Below are 19,742 nucleotides of genomic sequence, written 5' to 3' on the forward strand. Positions count from 1 at the left end.
TGGTGACCCGATGACCTATGCAGATAAGGGATCCGTGAACCGTGAACAGTACTGTTATAGATAATTATTTTTCAACCAGTGTGCCATAAGACCTTGTCTTGTGTGCTGCAGGAACTTGCCCAATTTTATCTTTGGAGAAAAGCTTGTCATTACTTTATATTTTTCCTTTATTACAGTGGGTACTGTAACATTCATTCACATCAGTAGGTGGCAGAAGATTGCATTTTTTCTTCTTTTCATATTCTAATTATCTGCGCAGGGAGTAGTACATTCTATAAAATCACTTACTTTGTCTGATGAGGATGATTAAAATGGCTCTGCAAAAATATATAATACATAAAATAAAGTAAAAATCCTGCACATCATTTTTCTGATTTAATTATTGTTAATTTACCAAAAAAGAAAGAAGAAAACCTTTTTTACTACTAGCAGATAATTCTAAATGTATTTCATTTTAAGTATTAATTTTTGTGATTTTTATGGAAAAACAAGATTTAAAGACACGTAGATTTTCAAAACCAGGTTAGAAATATCGGAAAATCCTAAATTACAACCAAATTAGTTACCAAAATAAATAATCTGTATTACCTCATTAGCCGCGTGACCACAAATGATTTAAAACTTTATACTGTAAATGTTAAAAAACATAATAATGTATGCCTCAAAAAATATATATTCTACTTAAGCAAATAAATTAAACTTGTAGGCTACCGAAAATTAATTTTCGGATGGAAAGGTTGCGCAAAGCTCAGTGAGAAGAAAGGAAAGGAAAAAAAGAAAAGAAAAAAAAGAAGAAAAGAGAAGAAAAGAGAAGAAAAGAGAAGAGAAGAGAAGAGAAGAGAAGAGAAGAGAAGAGAAGAGAAGAGAAGAAAGAGAAGAGAAGAGAAGAGAAGAGAAGAGAAGAGAAGAGAAGAGAAGAGAAGAAAAGAGAGGAAAGGAAAAGAAAAGAGAAGAAAGGAAAAGAAAGGAATAGAAAGGAAAAGAAAGGAAAAGAAAGAAAAAGAAAAGAAAAGAAAAGAAAAGAAAAGAAAAGAGAAGAGATTGTAATTCAAACGTGTCAAATGCACAATGAAATCAAAAAAGCGTCATCCTAATTGCGTCGGGAAATTCACACTAAGATAAAATATGACGGGCAAAGTTCTGAATTATAAGTAAACTGTGATAAAATTAAAATAAATGACATCACATTAAGAATATAATAAAATTAACTTGAAAATATAGGAACAAAACGTATTCCAATCCACGCATACTCTCGCGATATTACGTGGCCGCTGTCATGGCTGCCATTCAGAAGCTTCGGAAGTGTGTTGTGACTCCAACAGGGAAGCATTCTGCTTCTGTCATTTTTCTGCACGGTTCAGGTGCGTCGCATTATAAATTCATATTGACAACATATCGTTTTGTTTTTTTTTTAAGTCTGACGTGTAGTTTATTTATTTTTAGGAAAGACAAGTTATATTTCCGAAGTCTGGTGTAAACATTTCAAGTTTTGGCACAGACTTATCTTCTGTCCAACATTCATTATGTAAATAACGTTCTATATGAGATGGGACATGTTATGTCTTGAAATAGCTGTGTAGAACTTGTGTATTTTTTGTCAAAGTTTCTCTTAATACAAAATATAACTAATGTTGTTTTTGTGCTTATGATTGAAAAGGGTAGTTGCATGTTAAAAGCATGCTAACATTACACAAGATACACGTAAAATGTCAACAATACTATGTTTTTTTGTATCGAGCAAAAAAACAATTATTCTCTTTCACGTTGCAGCCAAGATTTGCTCTGTTATTGTTTACATTTAGAGCACATTAAAAACAAATATTGTTTTAAACTCTCAGAGTGTTCACTTCATGCATTTTCAACAAAATCTGGGACTTCTTGTCACCTCTATCTTTCTAGTGTCAGGGATTAAAATTATAATATTCACAATTTGTGGATGTAAATGTGAGAGACGTGAATGAGTGAATTAAGACAATGAATGGATGCTTCAAAGGATGCTGTGGAAGAGGTTACACACCCCAGGCATTAAATGTCATTAATCAGTTCATGTTATTTCATATGTTCATAATTGTTTTTTGGTTTAGTTTCGTTAGTTGCACTTTTAGCAAGATTTTTGGTCATACACAGTGAGAGTATACATTTTTTGATCCCTTGTTGACTTTTCCACATCCTCTCTAAATCATTAAGGTTGGGGGGCTGTCGTTTGCCAACTCGGACCTTCAGCTCCCTCCATAGATTATTAACCACAGCCCATTTTCAGCTTACTGGCAGAGGGGTGGAAGTTGTCCCGCAGAACTGCACAGAACCTGGCCAATACATCCTCCCACTAATACAGTGAGGTAGCTCTTTGCCTTCGGCAGAGAAACATCCAAAAACATTTGGTCTCCACCACCATGCTTGACGGTAGTTATAGTGTTCTTTGGGTCATAGGCATTATTATTCTTCCTCAACCTATGAAGATTTGAGTTTAGCCCAAATAGTTAAATGTTGGTCTCATCTGACCACAGAACATTTTCCCAATGACTTTGTGCATTTTTGTAGTGATCATTGACATACTTGAGGCGGGTTGCTAGATTTGTCTTTATTGAGCAAGGGTAGCTTTCGGGCACTGCAGGATTTTAATCCATTGCGGAGCAAAGTGTTGCCAATACTCTTCCAGGTGACTGTGGCCCAAGCTGCTTTGAGGTCATTCACTAATTCCTGTTGAATGGTTGCACAACCACATCCCACAGTTTTCATAATCGATGCCATACCACGAGGCGAAATCGTCTTTGGAGCACCTGACTAAGGTCTATTGATTGTCATGTACTTCTTAAATTTTCTCACATTTGCACCAATGTTATTTCGATTCGTAAGGTCTTGCTAATAATATTGTAGCCCATTCCAGATTTGTGCAGGTCAACAATCCTGTCTCTGTGATCCCGATAGAGTGCTTTGGTCTTGCCCATGTTGAAGGCTTTGAAATCGGTCTGATTGTCCAATTCTGTGAAAGGGTGTCTTTCATACAGGTGATTGTTAAGTACTGTACAAGTTGATTAGGAGTGTCTAACTGGTCTGTGGGAGCCAGAATTGCTAATATATGCCAGAGGATCGAATACGTATTTCCCTCAACGACATTAAATAAATGAAAATATATTCTTTCAATTATTTTGTTGATGTTTTTTTTTATATATTTGGTCTCTCCGTGTCAGAAGACATTTATGATTAAAAGAATGCAATCATCACGTCTTTATTAGTGGGCAAACCACCAACAACAACAACAAAAATCAAGGGATCAAATATTATGCTTTACTCTGACTGTAGTCATGTTTTGTACTTAGACACCTGGGCCAGTTTTGGGGGAAACTGAGAGTGAGCGTACCCTTGTGTGTGTACGTATGTGGAATGGATGAGAGGGCACAGAGAAAGGCGCAGACATGGCAAAAATCAATGAGAACAAGGAAAATAATACAGTACTTAGATTTAACATAAGAATACTTAAATATATAAAATTGTTGTCCTGCAAAGTAATATTTATTTTCAAAATGTTCAAAATGCCATATTGGACATCCTCCCCCCCAAAAAATAGATATTTATATTAAATATGATCTGGAGCGACAAACAATGAAAAGCCTTATTTAAGCCATGCAAGAAAAATGTCCCAGTGTTGCGGAGCCAATAGAAGATTGGATTTGGGGGTTTGTGGTCGGGAGCTGCAGTACCCAATGTGGCTCCCATAGGTAAAGACCCCACAAAAGAAGTAGTTTATCAAATTTATTGGTATTTTTTGGGGATGCCTTGACACAAAACCTAGCCAAAGACACTTGCAAAGACAAAGTACAACTGTAGATTTAAAAAAAAAAATCAATTCAGCCATTTCTGAGCGTAAAAGCCACAAACCCACACAAACCGGGATTTATAAGGTAGTTATATATACATCTATATGGATCCATATATATATATATATATATATATATATATATATATATATATATATATATATATATATATAGAGAGAGAGAGAGAGAGAGACATCTTTATAGATATATATCTATGGAGATAGATATGACCCAGCCGAGGCTCGAATCAGCAAACTCCCAGTCTCGGGGCGGGCGCCCTACCACCAAGACCACTGAGCTGGGATAGTTTAGATAGATGGATGAAATTTAGATAAATAAGGAAGGAAACACACATTGTGTCTATCTGTATGCATTGGAAAACTTTAAGTCAAGTCATTTTTATTTGTATAGCCCTTAATCACAAAGAGTCTCAAAGGGCTGCACAGGTTATTGCACAGACTATTATTACACCATCCCCTGATCTGAAACCAACATGAGGGCAAGGAAAAACTCAAAAACACCAACTTGAGGAAAATGAAGAAACCTTGAGAAGGGACCGCACATGTGGTAATCCCCCTTTCAGGATGACCAGGCTGCAATGGATGTTGCAATAACAAATAAAACACAGATCTTGTCAACAAAAAATATAAGTTATTCATATACTATAGACTATAAGTGTGTTTTAAGCTTAGATTTAAACATTTCCACTTAGGTTGCAGATCGTATCTCACGGGGAAAGGCACTCCACAGCACCGGTGCCCGAATGGAGAACGCGCTCGAAACTATGGAACTCTTCTTGGCTCTTGGGATCACCAGTAGACCAGCGCTTTCAGAATGAAGGCTCCGGACCGGAACATAGGGGGAAATTAAATCTGAAGGATATGAGGGAGCAAGTCCATGCACGATTTTGTACAATACCGAGAGAACCTTAAAGTCGCATCTTAAGCTAACAGGGAGCCAATGCAGGTTAGCTAAAATTGGGGTAATGTGATCAAACTTTCTTGTCTTAGTTAAAAGCCTTGCTGCAGCATTTTGTACTAGCTGAAGACTCTTGATTTTGGACTTCGGGAGACCGGAGAGTAGTGCATTACAGTAATCGAGACTGGAAGTAACAAACGTGTGAATTATAATCTCCGCATCCGACGGAGACAGCATAGGACGAATTTTAGCAATTTTGCGAAGATGGAAGGAAGCGGTTCTAGGAATTTTCTTCACGTGTGTTTGAAAGGACGGATCGGGCTCAAATTTGACACCTAAATTTTTTACTGAGTCACTCTGGTTGATTTTACATTTGTCAATGTTCAGAGCAGTTTTTGAGAACAAGTCACGGCATTTAGATGGACCAATAACTTACCTTTCGGTCTTTTCAGAGTTAAGGCGCAAAAAGTTGAGTGACATCCACCCTTTTATTTCAGTGAGGCAAGCCTCCAATTTTCCACAATTTAGTGTGGCAGATTCCTCCAACGGAAGATATAGTTGACTGTCATCTGCGTAGCAATGGAAACTGATATTATACTTGCGAATAATATCACCTAATGGAAGCATGTAAATGCAGAAAAGAAGGGGGCCAAGTAATGAACCCTGCGGAACACCACAGGTAACACTAAAGGGCTCAGATGTCATTTCGCCATATTTAACACAGTGCGTCCTATCTGAGAGGTGGGATCTGAACCATAAGAGGACGGTTCCTGAGAGACCAATCCATTTTTCCAACCGTTCTAGTAAGATATTATGGTCCACAGTGTCAAAAGCAGCACTAAGGTTCAGCAGCAACAAAAGTAATGAAGCGCCGGAGTCCATTGCCAGTAGAAGATCATTGGTTACCTTAATCAGGGCTGTCTCAGTAGAGTGGTTATCCCTGAATCCCGATTGCATTGATTCAAAATGATTGTTCTTGGATATGAAATCATTCAGCTGCTTTGCCACCACTTTTTCAAGTACTTTAGAAAGAAACGGTCGGTTTGACACAGGTCTATAATTACATAAGCTTTCGGGATCAAGGTTGGGTCGTTTAAGTGTACGTTTAATAACAGCGGACTTTAAAGCCGCTGGAACTACACCTGAGGAGAGTGATATGTTTATAATATTTAGAACTGAAGGTCCAATGACCCCAAAAAGACCTTTAAAAAGAGAACCCGGAAGCGGGTTAAACAGGCAAGTCGTCGGTTTGGCCGTATTCACCACCTCTTTAAGATTATCAAGTGACAGATATCACTAAATGTGTCCTGTTTGTCCTTCTACAGAAGCCATCTATTTTTTCCATTGTCAAACATTTTTGAATAAATGCCAGGGAGCCAATAGGAAGTACCAAAAGGAAGGTGTAATTGTAACCTGTGCAGTCCTTTGAGACATTTTCTGATAAAGGGTTATACAAATAGATGTGGCATGACTTGACTGAACATAGCTGTAATTTGATTACTTTTTTTCTGTAACTCACAGAATAAAAGTACTTTCTTTTTGTATCCTGATTACGAAACGCCGTTTCGTTAATTCCGTTACTTCCCAACCCTTCTGATAATGCCTGTGATTGTACTTTTCCATAACAAGGGGACACTGGGCAAGGATTAAGAGCCTGGGTTCGAGATGTGATGATGCCTGGTCTGACCTTTGGCCACATTAAAGTCATCTACCCCACAGCACCAGAAAGGTATGGTGTATGTTTGTTTTATACCCTAACAAATAAGCCTGAAACACACTACAGTATCTTTTTGAAATTGCCATCTTGGAGGTGTTTGCTCGAGTGCTAATGTCTAAATCAATCAGACAGGCTCAGAGTGGATATTAAACAGTCATGCCAGCTTCATAGTACAAAGTCTGTTTAAGATCCGATTGAATCCATGTGTGAACTGAATAGGTCATTGTCGAGATAATAAACAGCGAGTGAGTGGGCGTGTTGTTGATGTTTTGATCATGTGCCCGCTGTAAAACTAGGAAAATTGTTCAGTGCTGATGTGAAAATCCTTTTTAACTTGCTTGATTGTCTATGAGAGTATTTTAAACTTACCATTTTAGGAGTGAATTTCAAAATAGAGATTACAGTTTAAAACCAAAACTATAGTGTATGTAACATTGTACTTTTCCCAACCTTAGTAGTATTAAGGAAAGGCTTTTCTTCCTTAGCAAATTCATTTTTATATGTGGGTTATGAGACAAGAGGTCAGCCAAAAAAAGAGCTGGGTATGAGCAGTTCATATGTAGGTTTTATTAAAACATTCTGGGCATAAATGATCCAAAGGCAAAGGCTGTAGGAATTCACAAATGGGAAGACTGAGGTTGTTAACCATCATTCCTGTGCAAAAAGGGCAGTAAATAAACCAATTGTAAATCTATTACAAAGTTAAATACATAAAATCAAAGTTATCCCAGGGTTGAATGGAGCACTGTTCTATTGACAATATCCCCGTCATCCTAGGGGAAATCTTACTTAAACCAATCAACATTTGCCTGAAATAAATTGTATTTTGTTACCAGGGACAAAAGCTGGACTTTACTCAATGCCATCTTCCACCCTGGCATTCTTGAGCTGATTACATCTCCTCATGAGCTGAAATTTACAGTATGTGTCCTGTCTCATTGTGTATTCCACTCCAAAAGTAAGATGATAGACCTAAAATTGTACTTAATGCCACTTCTGGCTCTAAAATTAAACACAACTAAAATTATATAATTAAGACTTCATAAATGAATTTTAAATTAAGAATTTATACAATAATGACTAAACAAGGGAATTGTGACATATTTCAATATTACAATAGCAGTTAATGTACCGGTACATAATTAAAAAACAATATTCAGTAACACTTAAACATGACAAGTTATTATGCGATTTTTTTTTTTGTCCATTTTAAACAGCTTTAAACAACAATGAAACATCTGGCTATCGATACTGTAGCAGAGCGATTCACGTTATTAAAAAAAACAATTCCCACGCATGCCATTCCCCCTTTGACATGTTGCCCTCTGCTAGGGGCTAAAGGTCCCTTAAATTAAGACAGACAGGGACAGATTCTCCCCTGAGGCCATCACAAATCTAAAGGAACGCACAAAACTTTTAAAACATATCTTTTTGTTTTTGCCAAATAAAAATGTGGAGGGGAAATACTATTGTACAAAACTGTGTGTGTGGAGGGGCGATATATATATATATATATATATATATATATATATATATATATATAATTATTTTTTTTTCCATTGCTGCTGCTAATTCTTATTGCACTTGTTTTAATTGCACCACTGTCACAATGCACTTATTTTTCTTCACTGCATTATTATGAATTTCTTTTTTAAGCACTATGTTGAAATTACTTTTTCTTATAACCATTCTATTGGTCTTTTTTCTTTTGTCCTCTTTAAAATCTTTATATTACATGTTTTACCCTTGTGTGCCATGTCTAATCATGTTGCATACAATGTTTCATAATGTTGCTATCAATGACAATTAAAAAAAATGTAATTCTAAACCTGAAAAACATTGTGTTGTAGAAAATGCAAAATGACTAACTTTGATGATCGTCATAAGTGAAAAGATTTTTCTTACGAATTTTTCTTTGGCTTCTAAGTGCATTCATTTATGTGTTCAATCCTTGACATTTGTAGATAGTCGTTTTCATAAAGTTTGGAGTGAATCCATCAATTGTATTACTCTAATTAAAACCTATTCAAGTATTTAATCTTTAGCCTATTAACCTAAGCATACAGGTGGTAATGTGGCACCATCTTGGAATATTTAGCGACCCATGAGGCTATAGTGTCTCTTTTATAAGACATTACAAGAAAGACTGTTAAGATGTCAACATTACATGTCATTCCAGACCTTACACACCTATGAATGGAGCTCTGTCCACTGTTTGGTTTGACCGTCACAAGATCTCATACGACAGCCCCGAACACTTACAATCCATTGATGCCATGTGCTGCACTTTAGGGACCATCATTCAGGATGAAGTCAATGCTGGCATCCCCAAACATCGGATAATTATTGGTATGATTTTGATAAGTGTCAATTACAATATTTGTGCCTGATCTGTGTGTTGTGTTTTTCCTAATGTTGTCCAAAAGTTACTTTAAGAGTCAACCTGTGTCCTTTTTTTTCCACTTCTAAAATAAATATCCGACTTGTGCAAAATACTGGTGGTTATGCAAAACTGGAAATAACTGTCCCAAGTTCCAACCCACCCTTACTATTCTAAAATTAATGTCATTATCATTTATCTTACGAGGATATGTTAAGCAACCCATAAAATCATATAAACATTCCAAGCAATCTATTTCAAATTTAAAACTTCTATGAAATCACACCCTCATACAAGGCTAGTATTCACAGGCTTTGCTGTAAGACTCAAATCTGAGTTAAGGCACCTTCTGTTTTCACAGATCTTTCGTGACATGTTTTTACAGCTTAATTGGAGTCTAAATGTGGTCAACTTTGCTGATTGGACATAATTTGTAAATGCACACAAGTGGCTCTTTAACGTTCCCAAGTTTACAGTACATGTCAGTGCACAAACCAAGCACAAAGTCAGGGGAATTTTCTGTTCACCTCTGAGACAGAATTGTCTAAAGGAACTGAGCTGGAAAATGTGAAATAGGTTTGCTGCCCCAATGGTTCCCTTGGGAAATGGTTGCCAACGTCATGTGCAAATGGAAGATATCATAAATAAAATAAATTATTTAGAATTTGTTCTTCTTTTTAGTAGGAAAAGTCTTGAAACTACCTTTAAATCTAGCCCAAGTCAAGGACCTTTTTAAATACTTTCCTCGATTAAAGTATGCTTCTAAGGACTAACCACAACTTAAATTAAACAATAAAAATATTTAAAATAATTCAGCCAAATTAATTGTCCAGAATTTACATTTCAGACACTTGTCTGTATTCACCTTCTTTTGGTTGGTTGGCACTGCTCAGCATCGTAGGCGTAGGTGGCAAGTAGCTTTAGGCTAAGATACCTCCTCACTACAACAGGTCAATTTGGGGTAAGCATTACTGCCTCAATCTGCCCGTCAATCTCCAGCTCTATTCTTTCCATACTTGTGAATGAGATCCCAAGGTATTTGGGCTACTACAATTACGGCATGATCTCATACTAACCCAGAGAGGGCACTCCACCCTATTCCAGCTGAGAAACCTAGTATTTCTCATTTAAAACTGTGTGAGTTTGAGCTAGTTCACCCAATAAGTGCGATCATTTGCCTAATCATTTATTTATTCATTACTAAGAGAAACATGCACTGGTCAGTGTTTTGCGTGTTACTCTTGGTAAATAGCAATTCTTGGGGAATGGTACTAGTTGTATCTGAAAATAGATATTAGATATTAGTAGCATGGATATTAAGTAACTTTACATGGATTCAGCCCAAAACCTTAATCACAACAATAAATAAGTAATTCTAAAACATACTGTCGCTGTCGTTAAAAAAAAAAAAAAAAAAAAAAAAAAAGTAACCCTGGTATTTATTTTTGTTTTTCAGTATCTAAAACATTCCTCAATGGTTTATTAGAGACTTAGGGTAATTATTTTCGGTCCAAGCTTTTGACCCAATGCTAGTGAGTTAACCCTAACCCAATTTTACCCGCTCCCTATGTTTCAATCTTGTGTATACAAGACTACATATAAATAAAATGTTATTTTCAGGTTTTTACTAGCCAATTGTGGTAAAATGGTTATGATGAGCATAATATTTGGTTAAATGAGATTTTTAAAAATATGTTACTGGCTTATTTAAAGAGATACATTGGAAATTTAACAAAACAACCATTTATGGGGAGTCTTACTAATTCACTGTGAGCCCAGGTAGAACATTTCATCCTTAATAAGCCTAAGTTATTGGAAATGTATTTCTATTTATGTTAACGAACCAGAAACTTTCAATAAAGTGAGATGGACACTTTCTCATATTAACTACCTAAAAACCCCAATTCGGCTAGAAATTTGTAGATGGCTAGAAATTTGTAAATGTGCCTTTTAACTCGTGCACCTTATATACCGCAGAATACACTGGATAAGATTGAATGCAAACAGCAATTTGCAAGGTATGTGTACCATACAAAGTATTACATACTAGGTTTTATGCTCTATTTCTGAACATTATTGCTGACTTATATTGCAAGACATAGTATATTACTGGAATAGAACTAGTAGTGGCAGTGAGAGCACCGACATTAAACCACTAGACCACCTGTCGTATCAATGACACATGGAAAGGCTTTAGAGTTTATCCGATCATCACACTAGTTTTACTCACGGTACCAGCAACACTGCTTTGCTTAGTGCATAGGTTAAACAATCTTTCCACATCTTCACTAACGAATGTTAGAGAATGGAGAAAACAAAGTCTTTCAACAAAATACAGTACTCTACAAGCTCTTTTACATTTGTATACATATTGAAAGGTTAAGAATTGGAGAAACTGTTCAACCGATCAGAATGTACCATGCAAATCAGTGTTGCTGATACCGCGAGTAAAAATAGTGTGATGATCCGTTAAAATTCAAATTGCATGCGATTCCAGTCAGTGACTTTTATTGACTGATCAATCACTGCATTAATATATACTGTAAGTATATATAGATCCCAACGCTAGTTTTGTTGTTCTTTCTGTAGTCTTATTTTTGTATGTACCTTTAGGTCCGGTGCACCTTCTTAAAAATATATGACAATAGACTATATTCGGGGGTTGTGCGGCTTATAATCCCTCGCGCTTTATGGTGCGAAACTCTTATTCAAATAAACTTGCACACAGTTACAAACCTTACTCCTCCACCTCTCTCCGTCATGATATAAAAGAAAAAACACAACTCTTCAAGTCCTTTTATTTTCTGCCAACAGTTTATATAAAGCTTGTTAAGCCAATTCTCTGCCCTAAAAAGCTTTTTGCTTCAAATTGTCCACTTATCACGCCCATCTAAATCGCAGTGAAATACAATGAGTCAGATCAAGCGCTGTAAATATTATGACAGGAGTAAGGTAAGAGTTCCCACAGGAAACACGGGAGGCCATCAAGTCTTTTAATTTCACAAGTTGCTGGCCGCCCATGAAAGGAAAAACTACTGAGAGCGCCAGGGAAAGGGTTAACCTTAGTCGTGAAACCATGAAGGTAGTTCTGCTGGAGAGTCAGGGGAGAGGGGGTTTGAAAGAAGTTATGGAAAGGACCAGAAAAGTTCCCCAACGTGTTTCCTAAGTACTATAAGTGAAACAGCATATGCTCATGGGAAAGTGCTGAAATACTTTCTTACTAAATCATAATATTTTGTCATCACTATAAATACTCAGTGGATTCTCTTGGCGTTCCTGTAGAAATGCAGCCTTGTGTACTCAGAGTGCACTTCTCTGGCTGACTGACCACTTTCTATGGAAACCATTTTTGAGGGGACAGATTGTCGGTTCATTGCGAGGGGAGGGAATTTCAAACGCTATGAACGTGTTCCATATTATGAAATGGCACATTCTTTTGTCATCACTTGATCACTTTTGTGAATATTTGTTTGTTAACCTCTTTTTTCTGGCTAATTTGTCGTTCTCATCATTTTTATTATAATATATATGTTCTGGTGAAATGATGCTTGCTTGCACTTGAACACACAATGAAACAGAATTAAATATTGCCACAATTGTTAACACAGTTTTTTTTGTGTGTGTGTTTTTTTCCTCTTTGTGTGTCTCAACTGAAGGAGGCTTTTCTATGGGTGGCGCTATGGCCCTCCACTTGGTGTGTCGATATCACCCTGATGTCGCTGGGGTTTTTGCACTCTCCAGTTTCTTGAACAACGGCTCTGTTGCTCATCAGGTATGGCTGTCATCAACTTTGTTTCAACTATTGTTTTTATTTATTGATGTGTAAACAAAAAGGTATTCCTGGGAGACCAAACAAGCTCCCCATGATTATAATTCAGTTTCAAGATTGGTGGCTGCATGTTTTTAACAAAGATAGTCATTTTTTTCAGAATACATACATCTTTGTGTTGCTGCTTGATTCATAATTTGTTGCTGCTATCTCATTATAGAGTGTTGCACCCTGCATCTTTGCTTGCAATAGAAGGAACTAAACGTAAAATATGTTGCATGAGGCCAATGGGTCTGACGAATACAGAGTAGTCAATCTTTTACTGGGTCAAGTCAAGTCACATATATTTGTATAGCCCTTAATCACAGAGCACTTGAATGGACTGCACAGGCCTCAAGTATGGTATTGACAACTTTCAATAACAAATCTACATAAGGGCAAGGAAAAACTACAAAAAAATCAGCATGAGGAAAACAGAAACCTTGAGAATGTGCTGCCCATGAGGGAATCCCCCCTTCCAGGAGAACTAGGCTGCAATGGATGTTGCGTGGGCACCAATAGACAAAACCTAGTCAAGATGAACAATAAACATTAGCCAAAACTAAAATTTAGAAGGCTTCAGGTGATTGCATGCATCAGGTTTAGGCGCTAGTTTCTTGGCTCATCTGGGCTCATCCTTCTTTCTTGCTTATCCACCAGCCAGGCAGCAGGAAAATACAAGAAAACAATAGTATGAGGTCGATATTAATCACAAGCTGTTTAAAATAAATGCCTTAAGCCTAGATTTAAATACTTCCAATTAGGTTGCACATCTCATCTCTTAGACAGAGCATTCCACGGAACTAGGGCTCAAATGGAAAAGGCTCTTGAGCATGCAGCTTTCCTCTTGATCACTGGTGTCAAACAGGTGGCCCGCGGGCCAGATCAGGCCCGCTAAGGGATTGAATCCGGCCCGCGAGACAACACTCAGAAAAGCGCAAGAGAAAAACAAGCTGCAGGTTGAAATATGTCAACTTGATGTTGCCAAAGCCAGGTGCCTCTCACAAAGAAACTGTACTTGTATTTCTCTCTCTCTCTCTCTCTCCCTCACCCCCTTTCTCCCACTCTGTCTCTGGCTCTTTCTCTCTCTGTGTCTCTTTTTCTCTTCCTTTGTTGCTCTTTGTCTCTTTCTCTATCTGTGTCTTTTAACCTCTTTTGCTCTAACTTCCTTTTTTCCTTTTCTCACTTTTCTCTTTCTCTCTTCATACTCTTCGCACTTTCTATTTCTCTTTCGATTTCTTTCTTTCCCTCCCTTTCTTTTTCCCCTCTCTCACAACTTTTTATATTTTGTTTCTCATGCTTTCTCTCTCTCTCCCTCTCTCTCTTTTTCTTTCTTTGTCCCCCGCCCCTCTCTCCTCTTCCCTCCTTCTTTCTCTTATTTCTGTCTCTCTCTTTTTCTTTCTCTTTAATCTACTAATTCGGCCCCCGATAGAATGTTTGTTCTATCGTGTAGCCCCCGAGTTAAAATGAGTTTGACACCCCTGCTCTTGATCATCATTTTATGGGCATAGGCGGGAACAGGAATATACGGCACGGCTAAATCAGAAAGATAAGGGGGCAAGACCATGCAAACCTATGTATGTTTGTGATTGTCACATTTAGATTAGACCATGAACAAGTGCAAGTCAGCTAAAAGTAATATGAGTAATATGATCAAATGTTCCTGTCTGAGTCAAAGGTTTTGCAGCAGCATTTTACGGCAGCTGCAAACTTGATGCTAAAGATGGGGAGCCCAGAGAAAAATACAATACAGTAATAAAGACGAGATGTAACAAATGTATGGATTATAATCTTAGCATCAGATTGAGACAACAGATTTAAGGTGAAAAAATATTAAATTACATCTATATTTTTATTTCAGTGAGACAAGGCTCCATATTTCCACAATCAAATGCAGCAATTGTGTCATCTGCATAGCAATTAAATCTAGTGGCATACTTGGGGTTATCATCAAACAGAAGCATATAAATACTGGAAAAAAAGAGGGTGCCAAGTATTGAGCCCTGTGGAATGCTACAGGTGACACCAAAAGGCTCAGTGGTCACAGTGCTGTAACCAACAAAACAGATTCTTAGAAGTAGGACCCAAACGGGGATCCATTTTTATGACTTGTAATTTGATTCCAAATCCATAGTAAGGGAATATCTCAACAATGACTAAATTTCATTATTCCTTTAATCAGTGCAATGCCAATTTCAGGCTTTAACCATGAAAGCTGTATTTTTAGGCACCCTTGGAGGTGGGTGTGGGAATGGTGTGGCTTGGCCACCAGCACACCTGGAAGCACTCTGGTTGGAGATTCATTGGGCTTAGTAGTGGTGGCGCCAGTAAATCTATACTTCCGCAGATTGGCCGCCATCTGGATGTTATTCCTGAGATTTTTTTGGTGATAAAGTCCTAAGTTCAAATCTTTTTTGCCGATTGTTTTGAAATATAAAAGAGAAAATTATGAAAGACCTACCTGTAGCCCATGTAAAACACAGCCTACATGTGCACCCTTACATCACCCTATTTGTTTACCTTTGAACAATCCCACCAGATTGTGTATTTTTGTGTACTGAAGGCAGTCGAACAACGCGTCAGAGCTGGACACTCCATCCCAGAATTGCTCCAATGCCACGGAACAAGTGATGAGCTTGTCCTTCATCAGTGGGGACAGGACACATCGGTTTTGCTACAGAAGGCAGGGATGAAAACCACTTTTCACTCCTTACCTGGGCTCTACCACCAACTGTCCCTGCCTGAGATGGAGCTGCTGAAAGCCTGGATTCTCCAAAAACTCCCAGCCATCTCATCTTGACAGAACCTCATCTCATGGTTGTGTGTAGTTATAAAATACATAGCTATATTTCAGTTTTTTGTTGTTGCTGCTGTTATTCATTTAGAAACCATGCCAATACAAAAACAGAATTTTGTTTCAAGACTTGGGAAATATATGTTGAACTTACATATGAAATATTTGCTGAATTTGTTACATTTTATGGGGATTATTAGGATATTAATGGAGAGTGTGACAGTTTTTATTTTATTTTTTTCTTCCTAGCACTACCAATAAGCCACATTTTAAATAGAACCGAATTTTAAATAGAGCCAACAGTTAAACTAATGTTCTTGCGCCGATTCAACTATACACTTGGAAATAAAAAAGTGATATACCCTTCCTTCCAGTTTCTGAGCCGCTTATCCTCACTAGGCTCATAGGGGTGCTGGAGCTCATCCCAGCTCTCTACGGGTAGTGGGCAGAGGACACCCGAACTGGTTGCCAGCCAGTCGCAGGGCACACAGAGACAACTCACTTGCTCATTCACACCTTGGGACAATTTGAACCAGCTAATAAACCTGACATGCATTTTTTTGGAATATGGGAGGAAACTGGAGTGCCCAGAGGAAACTCACGCAGGCACAAGGAGAACAAGCAAACTTCACACAGGGAGGTTGCAGTAGCTGGAATTGAACCCTGGACCTTCGCACCATGCACACTAACCACCCAGCCGCTGTGCAAAAGTAATACAGTACACTTATAAAAGTTCCACTCGATGCGATTCAAGTCAATGAAGAAAATAAAACGTAACATGGTTTTCGTTTTTTTTCATGCCATTTAAATCCCAACACTAAGGGACCGGTCACACAGACATTTGCGGCTGAATCACGGCTAAAATTTTGCGTTTTTTTTTTTTGCCCGTGGTTGCCCGGGATGGAAAATGCTCAAAATTTGACAACCCGCCGTTCGTCTGTGGTATGGCCGGAAAAAAGACGCCGGCGACTGTTCCGCTTCCTCATCGCGTCATTTCTGCGTCATTTTCTCGTGTGGACCACGGGTATAAAAGCTCCCGAGCCGGTGTTGTGCCCAAATCCGACTCCTACGCAACATGCGATCATTGCGAATGCACCGTTCCCGGAGGTACTGCAATACCGGGCCGATGAGTGGAGTGGACAGAGCAAGCTCTTTTTACATCTCCGGATTGCAAAAATCAAAGATCATGGCAAAGGCCAAGCTAAGGACTGACATAGCATCAAAGCCACAGTCCAAAAACAACAAGGCCAAGCTAAGGACCTAGCATCAAAGTCGCTTAGGAGCCGGGGGGGGGTTTTGGGGTTTTTATGGGTTATTGATCTATCTTCGTTATTCATTATCCATTATCCGTTATCGGTCAGTTCATAATACGCTACAAAGCCTAGGAGCCGGGACACTTATTCTCAGCCAAAAGGCCAAGCTAAGGTCCTAGCCCTAAAGCCTTGCCGCGATCATTGCGAATGCACCGTTCCCGGTGGTACTGCAATACCAGGCCGATGCGTGGAGTGGACAGAGCAAGCTCATATTCCATCTCCGAAATGCAAAAATCAAAGAGGCCAAGCTAAGGACCTAGCATAGACCATGCTGTGAGTGCCGCCGGTTACTCTCGGCACCTAGCATCAAAGCCTTGCTACGACCATTGTTAATGCACCGTAAGATTTATTCGAAATGAAGAGAAACTACGCTGACGGTGATCCATGTTCACCCCCTTGACGTCACGAGCACAACTGTGTGCTCGACAATCGCGCTGTATATACGCGTAACACGCTAATTTCACGTAATAACACCGCGATACAGGCGCAGAACATGCTATTACCATGCTCCGCCCACGATTACCCGCTGAAATTTCCCGTCCTACCCATGTGTAACTACGCCCTGGCCGCGGCCAGAGCACGTCGTTCCGCGTCATTACCTCGTGTTGACCATGTGTGCGGCACGCGGTTTAACACGTGCTCAAACTTTTGAGCAGCTCAAAAGTTTTGAACGCGGCCAACCACGTGAAAATTTCCGACCGCGAGTAAAGCACTGCTCTATCTCGTCTATATGGCGGTCTCAAAACGTCCAACAGCGCCCAACGACATCTGCTTCACGGCCGGAAGTTTACGGCCAAGCTTGGTCCTTAGCTTGGCCTCAAGGCTTTGATTCTAGGTCCTTAGCTTGGCCTTTTGATGCTAGGTCCTTAGCTTGGCCTTGATGCTAAGTCCTTAGCTTTGCCTTTTGTGTACTTTCTATGAAGTCACTATCTTTGATTTTTGCATTTCGGAGATGGAATATGAGCTTGCTCTGTCCACTCCACGCATCGGCCCGGTATTGCAGTACTTCCGGGAACGGTGCATTCGCAATGATCGCAGCAAGGCTTTAGGGCTAGGACCTTAGCTTGGCCTTTTGGCTGAGAGTAAGTGTCCCGGCTCCTAGGCTTTGTAGCGTATTATGAACTGACCGATAACGGATAATGGATAATGAATAACGAAGATAGATCAATAACCCTTAAAAACCCCAAAAACCCCCGCGGTCCAGCCTCGGTAAACTCGTGAAAGGCTGTGTCCACGCGCTCTCAAGAATTGAACAGCGCAAATTTTTTTCGCGCTGCCACCCACGCGCGAATTTCCGACCTCGTGTTATGCACTGCCGTAACTCGTCTGAATGGCGATCTCAATGCGTCCTATAGCGTCCGCCTCAAAGTCAGAAATTTCTGGCCGTGATTCAGCCGCAAAATGTCTGTGTGACCGGCCCCTAAGATCACCAAGTTTCAATGTGGATCTTTTTGTATCACAGCTCACAAATCGAACGAACTTTATACATTAAAAAATTGTATATTTTTTTGATTGAGCGCTTTGGTAGTGGAGTTTGATTGATTCAGATACAGATTCAGATTCAGATCTACTTTATTGTCATTCTAGTACACGTGTATACAGAACGAAATGTCGATGCATCTGACCCCCCACAGTTTCCTTGAATGTACAGATATAAATAAAGTTGTATTGTATTTTGGCTACGTATAGTATTTTACCATAGTGCCGATAGTGCAAGAAGAGTAGCTAACCAGATGTGCAAAATGGGCAGTCAGGTTAACAAGTCAGGTACACAGTAACATTAACACTGTAACAATAACGCTGTAATTACCATAGTGCAGAGAGCAATGTGCAATGAGTGGCAAGCTATAAAAAACTGCCAGTAGTGCAAAAAGTCAGATTAGCAGCCGTTTAGATTTAAGTTAACTATATGTTAGATTGACCATTTAACAGTCTAATGGCCAGGGGGACTAGACTATTGCGGAGCCTGGTGGTCCTGCACCGCACACTGCAGAACCTCTTCCCAGAGGCTAGCAGAGTGAACAGTCCATGATGGGGGTGAGACGGGTCCCCGGTAATGTTCTTAGCATGGGATAGGCAGCGCTTCTGGCCAATGTCCTGAATGGAGGGAAGTGTAGTCCCGATTATTTTCTCTGCTGTCCTCGTTACCCTCCTCACACTACCCCAGTCGGTAGCGCTGCAGCCTCCACACCACACAGAGATACAGCTGGTCAGGATACTCTCTATGGTGCCCCTGTAGAATGTGATGAGGGAGGGTGGGGGCAGGTGGGCTCTCCTCATCCTCCGCAGGAAGTACAGGCGCTGCTGTGCCCTCTTAACCAGTGATGCAGTGTTCACGGACCAGGTGAGTTTGTTAGTAATGTGCACCCCTAGGAACTTGATACTGCTGACAACCTCCACAGCCTTGTTGTTGATGCAAAGTGGGGCATGGTTGGGCTGGTTTTTTCTAAAGTCGACAATGATCTCTTTAAGTTTGTCAACATTCAGGACCAGGCTGTTGTCCCTGCACCAGCCCACCAACTGCTCCACCTCCTCTCTGTAGGCTAGGTCGTTGTCATCCCTGATGAGGCCCACCACTGTTGTGTCGTCAGCATACTTCACGATGTGGTTTGTGGCCGACCTAGGGACGCAGTCGTGTGTCATCAAGGTGAACAGCAAGGGGCTTAGGACGCAGCCTTGGGGGGAGCCCGTGCTGAGGTAGATGACATCTGAACTGTTCTGACCTATCCGCACTGATTGGGGTCTGTCACAGAGGAAGTCCAGCAGCCAGTTCCGCAGGGGGGTGTTGAAACCCAGGAGTCTCATTTTGTCTACCAGATGTTGTGGGATGATGGTGTTGAATGCTGAACTGAAGTCCAGGAACAGCATCCGCACATGGGTGTTCTTCTCCTCTAGATGTGTCAGGCTCATGTGAAGCGCAGAGGAGATGGCATCCCTGGTGGAGCGGTTTGTCCTGTAGGCAAACTGAAAGGGGTCGAATGAGGAGGGGAGACT

The 19,742-nt window shown here is 39.6% G+C and overlaps 1 protein-coding gene and 3 pseudogenes across 1 annotated transcript; 2 read left to right on the plus strand and 2 right to left on the minus strand.

The window, feature by feature from the left end:
• The first annotated feature begins 1,261 nt into the window (after window positions 1–1,261).
• On the plus strand, window positions 1,262–15,802 carry lyplal1 (lysophospholipase like 1). The gene is made up of 5 exons (XM_088327922.1): window positions 1,262–1,361; window positions 6,366–6,465; window positions 8,633–8,802; window positions 12,490–12,605; window positions 15,205–15,802. Exons 1-5 carry the CDS (start codon window positions 1,277–1,279, stop codon window positions 15,439–15,441), a joined length of 708 nt encoding a protein of 235 aa, XP_088184048.1. The 5' UTR covers window positions 1,262–1,276; the 3' UTR covers window positions 15,442–15,802.
• Window positions 15,803–16,520: 718 nt separating this feature from the next.
• LOC148371695 (U2 spliceosomal RNA) lies at window positions 16,521–16,640 on the minus strand (annotated as a pseudogene).
• Window positions 16,641–16,890: 250 nt separating this feature from the next.
• Window positions 16,891–17,026, minus strand: LOC148371696 (U2 spliceosomal RNA; annotated as a pseudogene).
• A 584-nt stretch (window positions 17,027–17,610) lies between these two features.
• Window positions 17,611–17,776, plus strand: LOC148371697 (U2 spliceosomal RNA; annotated as a pseudogene).
• Window positions 17,777–19,742: the final 1,966 nt, after the last annotated feature.

Source organism: Urocampus carinirostris, chromosome 2, assembly GCF_059441175.1.
Source record: "Urocampus carinirostris isolate Australia breed hairy pipefish chromosome 2, RoL_Ucar_1.0, whole genome shotgun sequence".
In the NCBI taxonomy this organism is placed as follows: domain Eukaryota; kingdom Metazoa; phylum Chordata; class Actinopteri; order Syngnathiformes; family Syngnathidae; genus Urocampus; species Urocampus carinirostris.

Coding starts and splice junctions, on each gene's coding strand:
- lyplal1 (XM_088327922.1), top strand. CDS start 1,277: ATGGCTGCCATTCAGAAGCTTCGGAAGTGTGTTGTGACTCCAACAGGG. Junction 1,362..6,365: donor CATTTTTCTGCACGGTTCAG/GTGCGTCGCATT, acceptor TTCCATAACAAG/GGGACACTGGGCAAGGATTA. Junction 12,606..15,204: donor ACGGCTCTGTTGCTCATCAG/GTATGGCTGTCA, acceptor TGTGTACTGAAG/GCAGTCGAACAACGCGTCAG.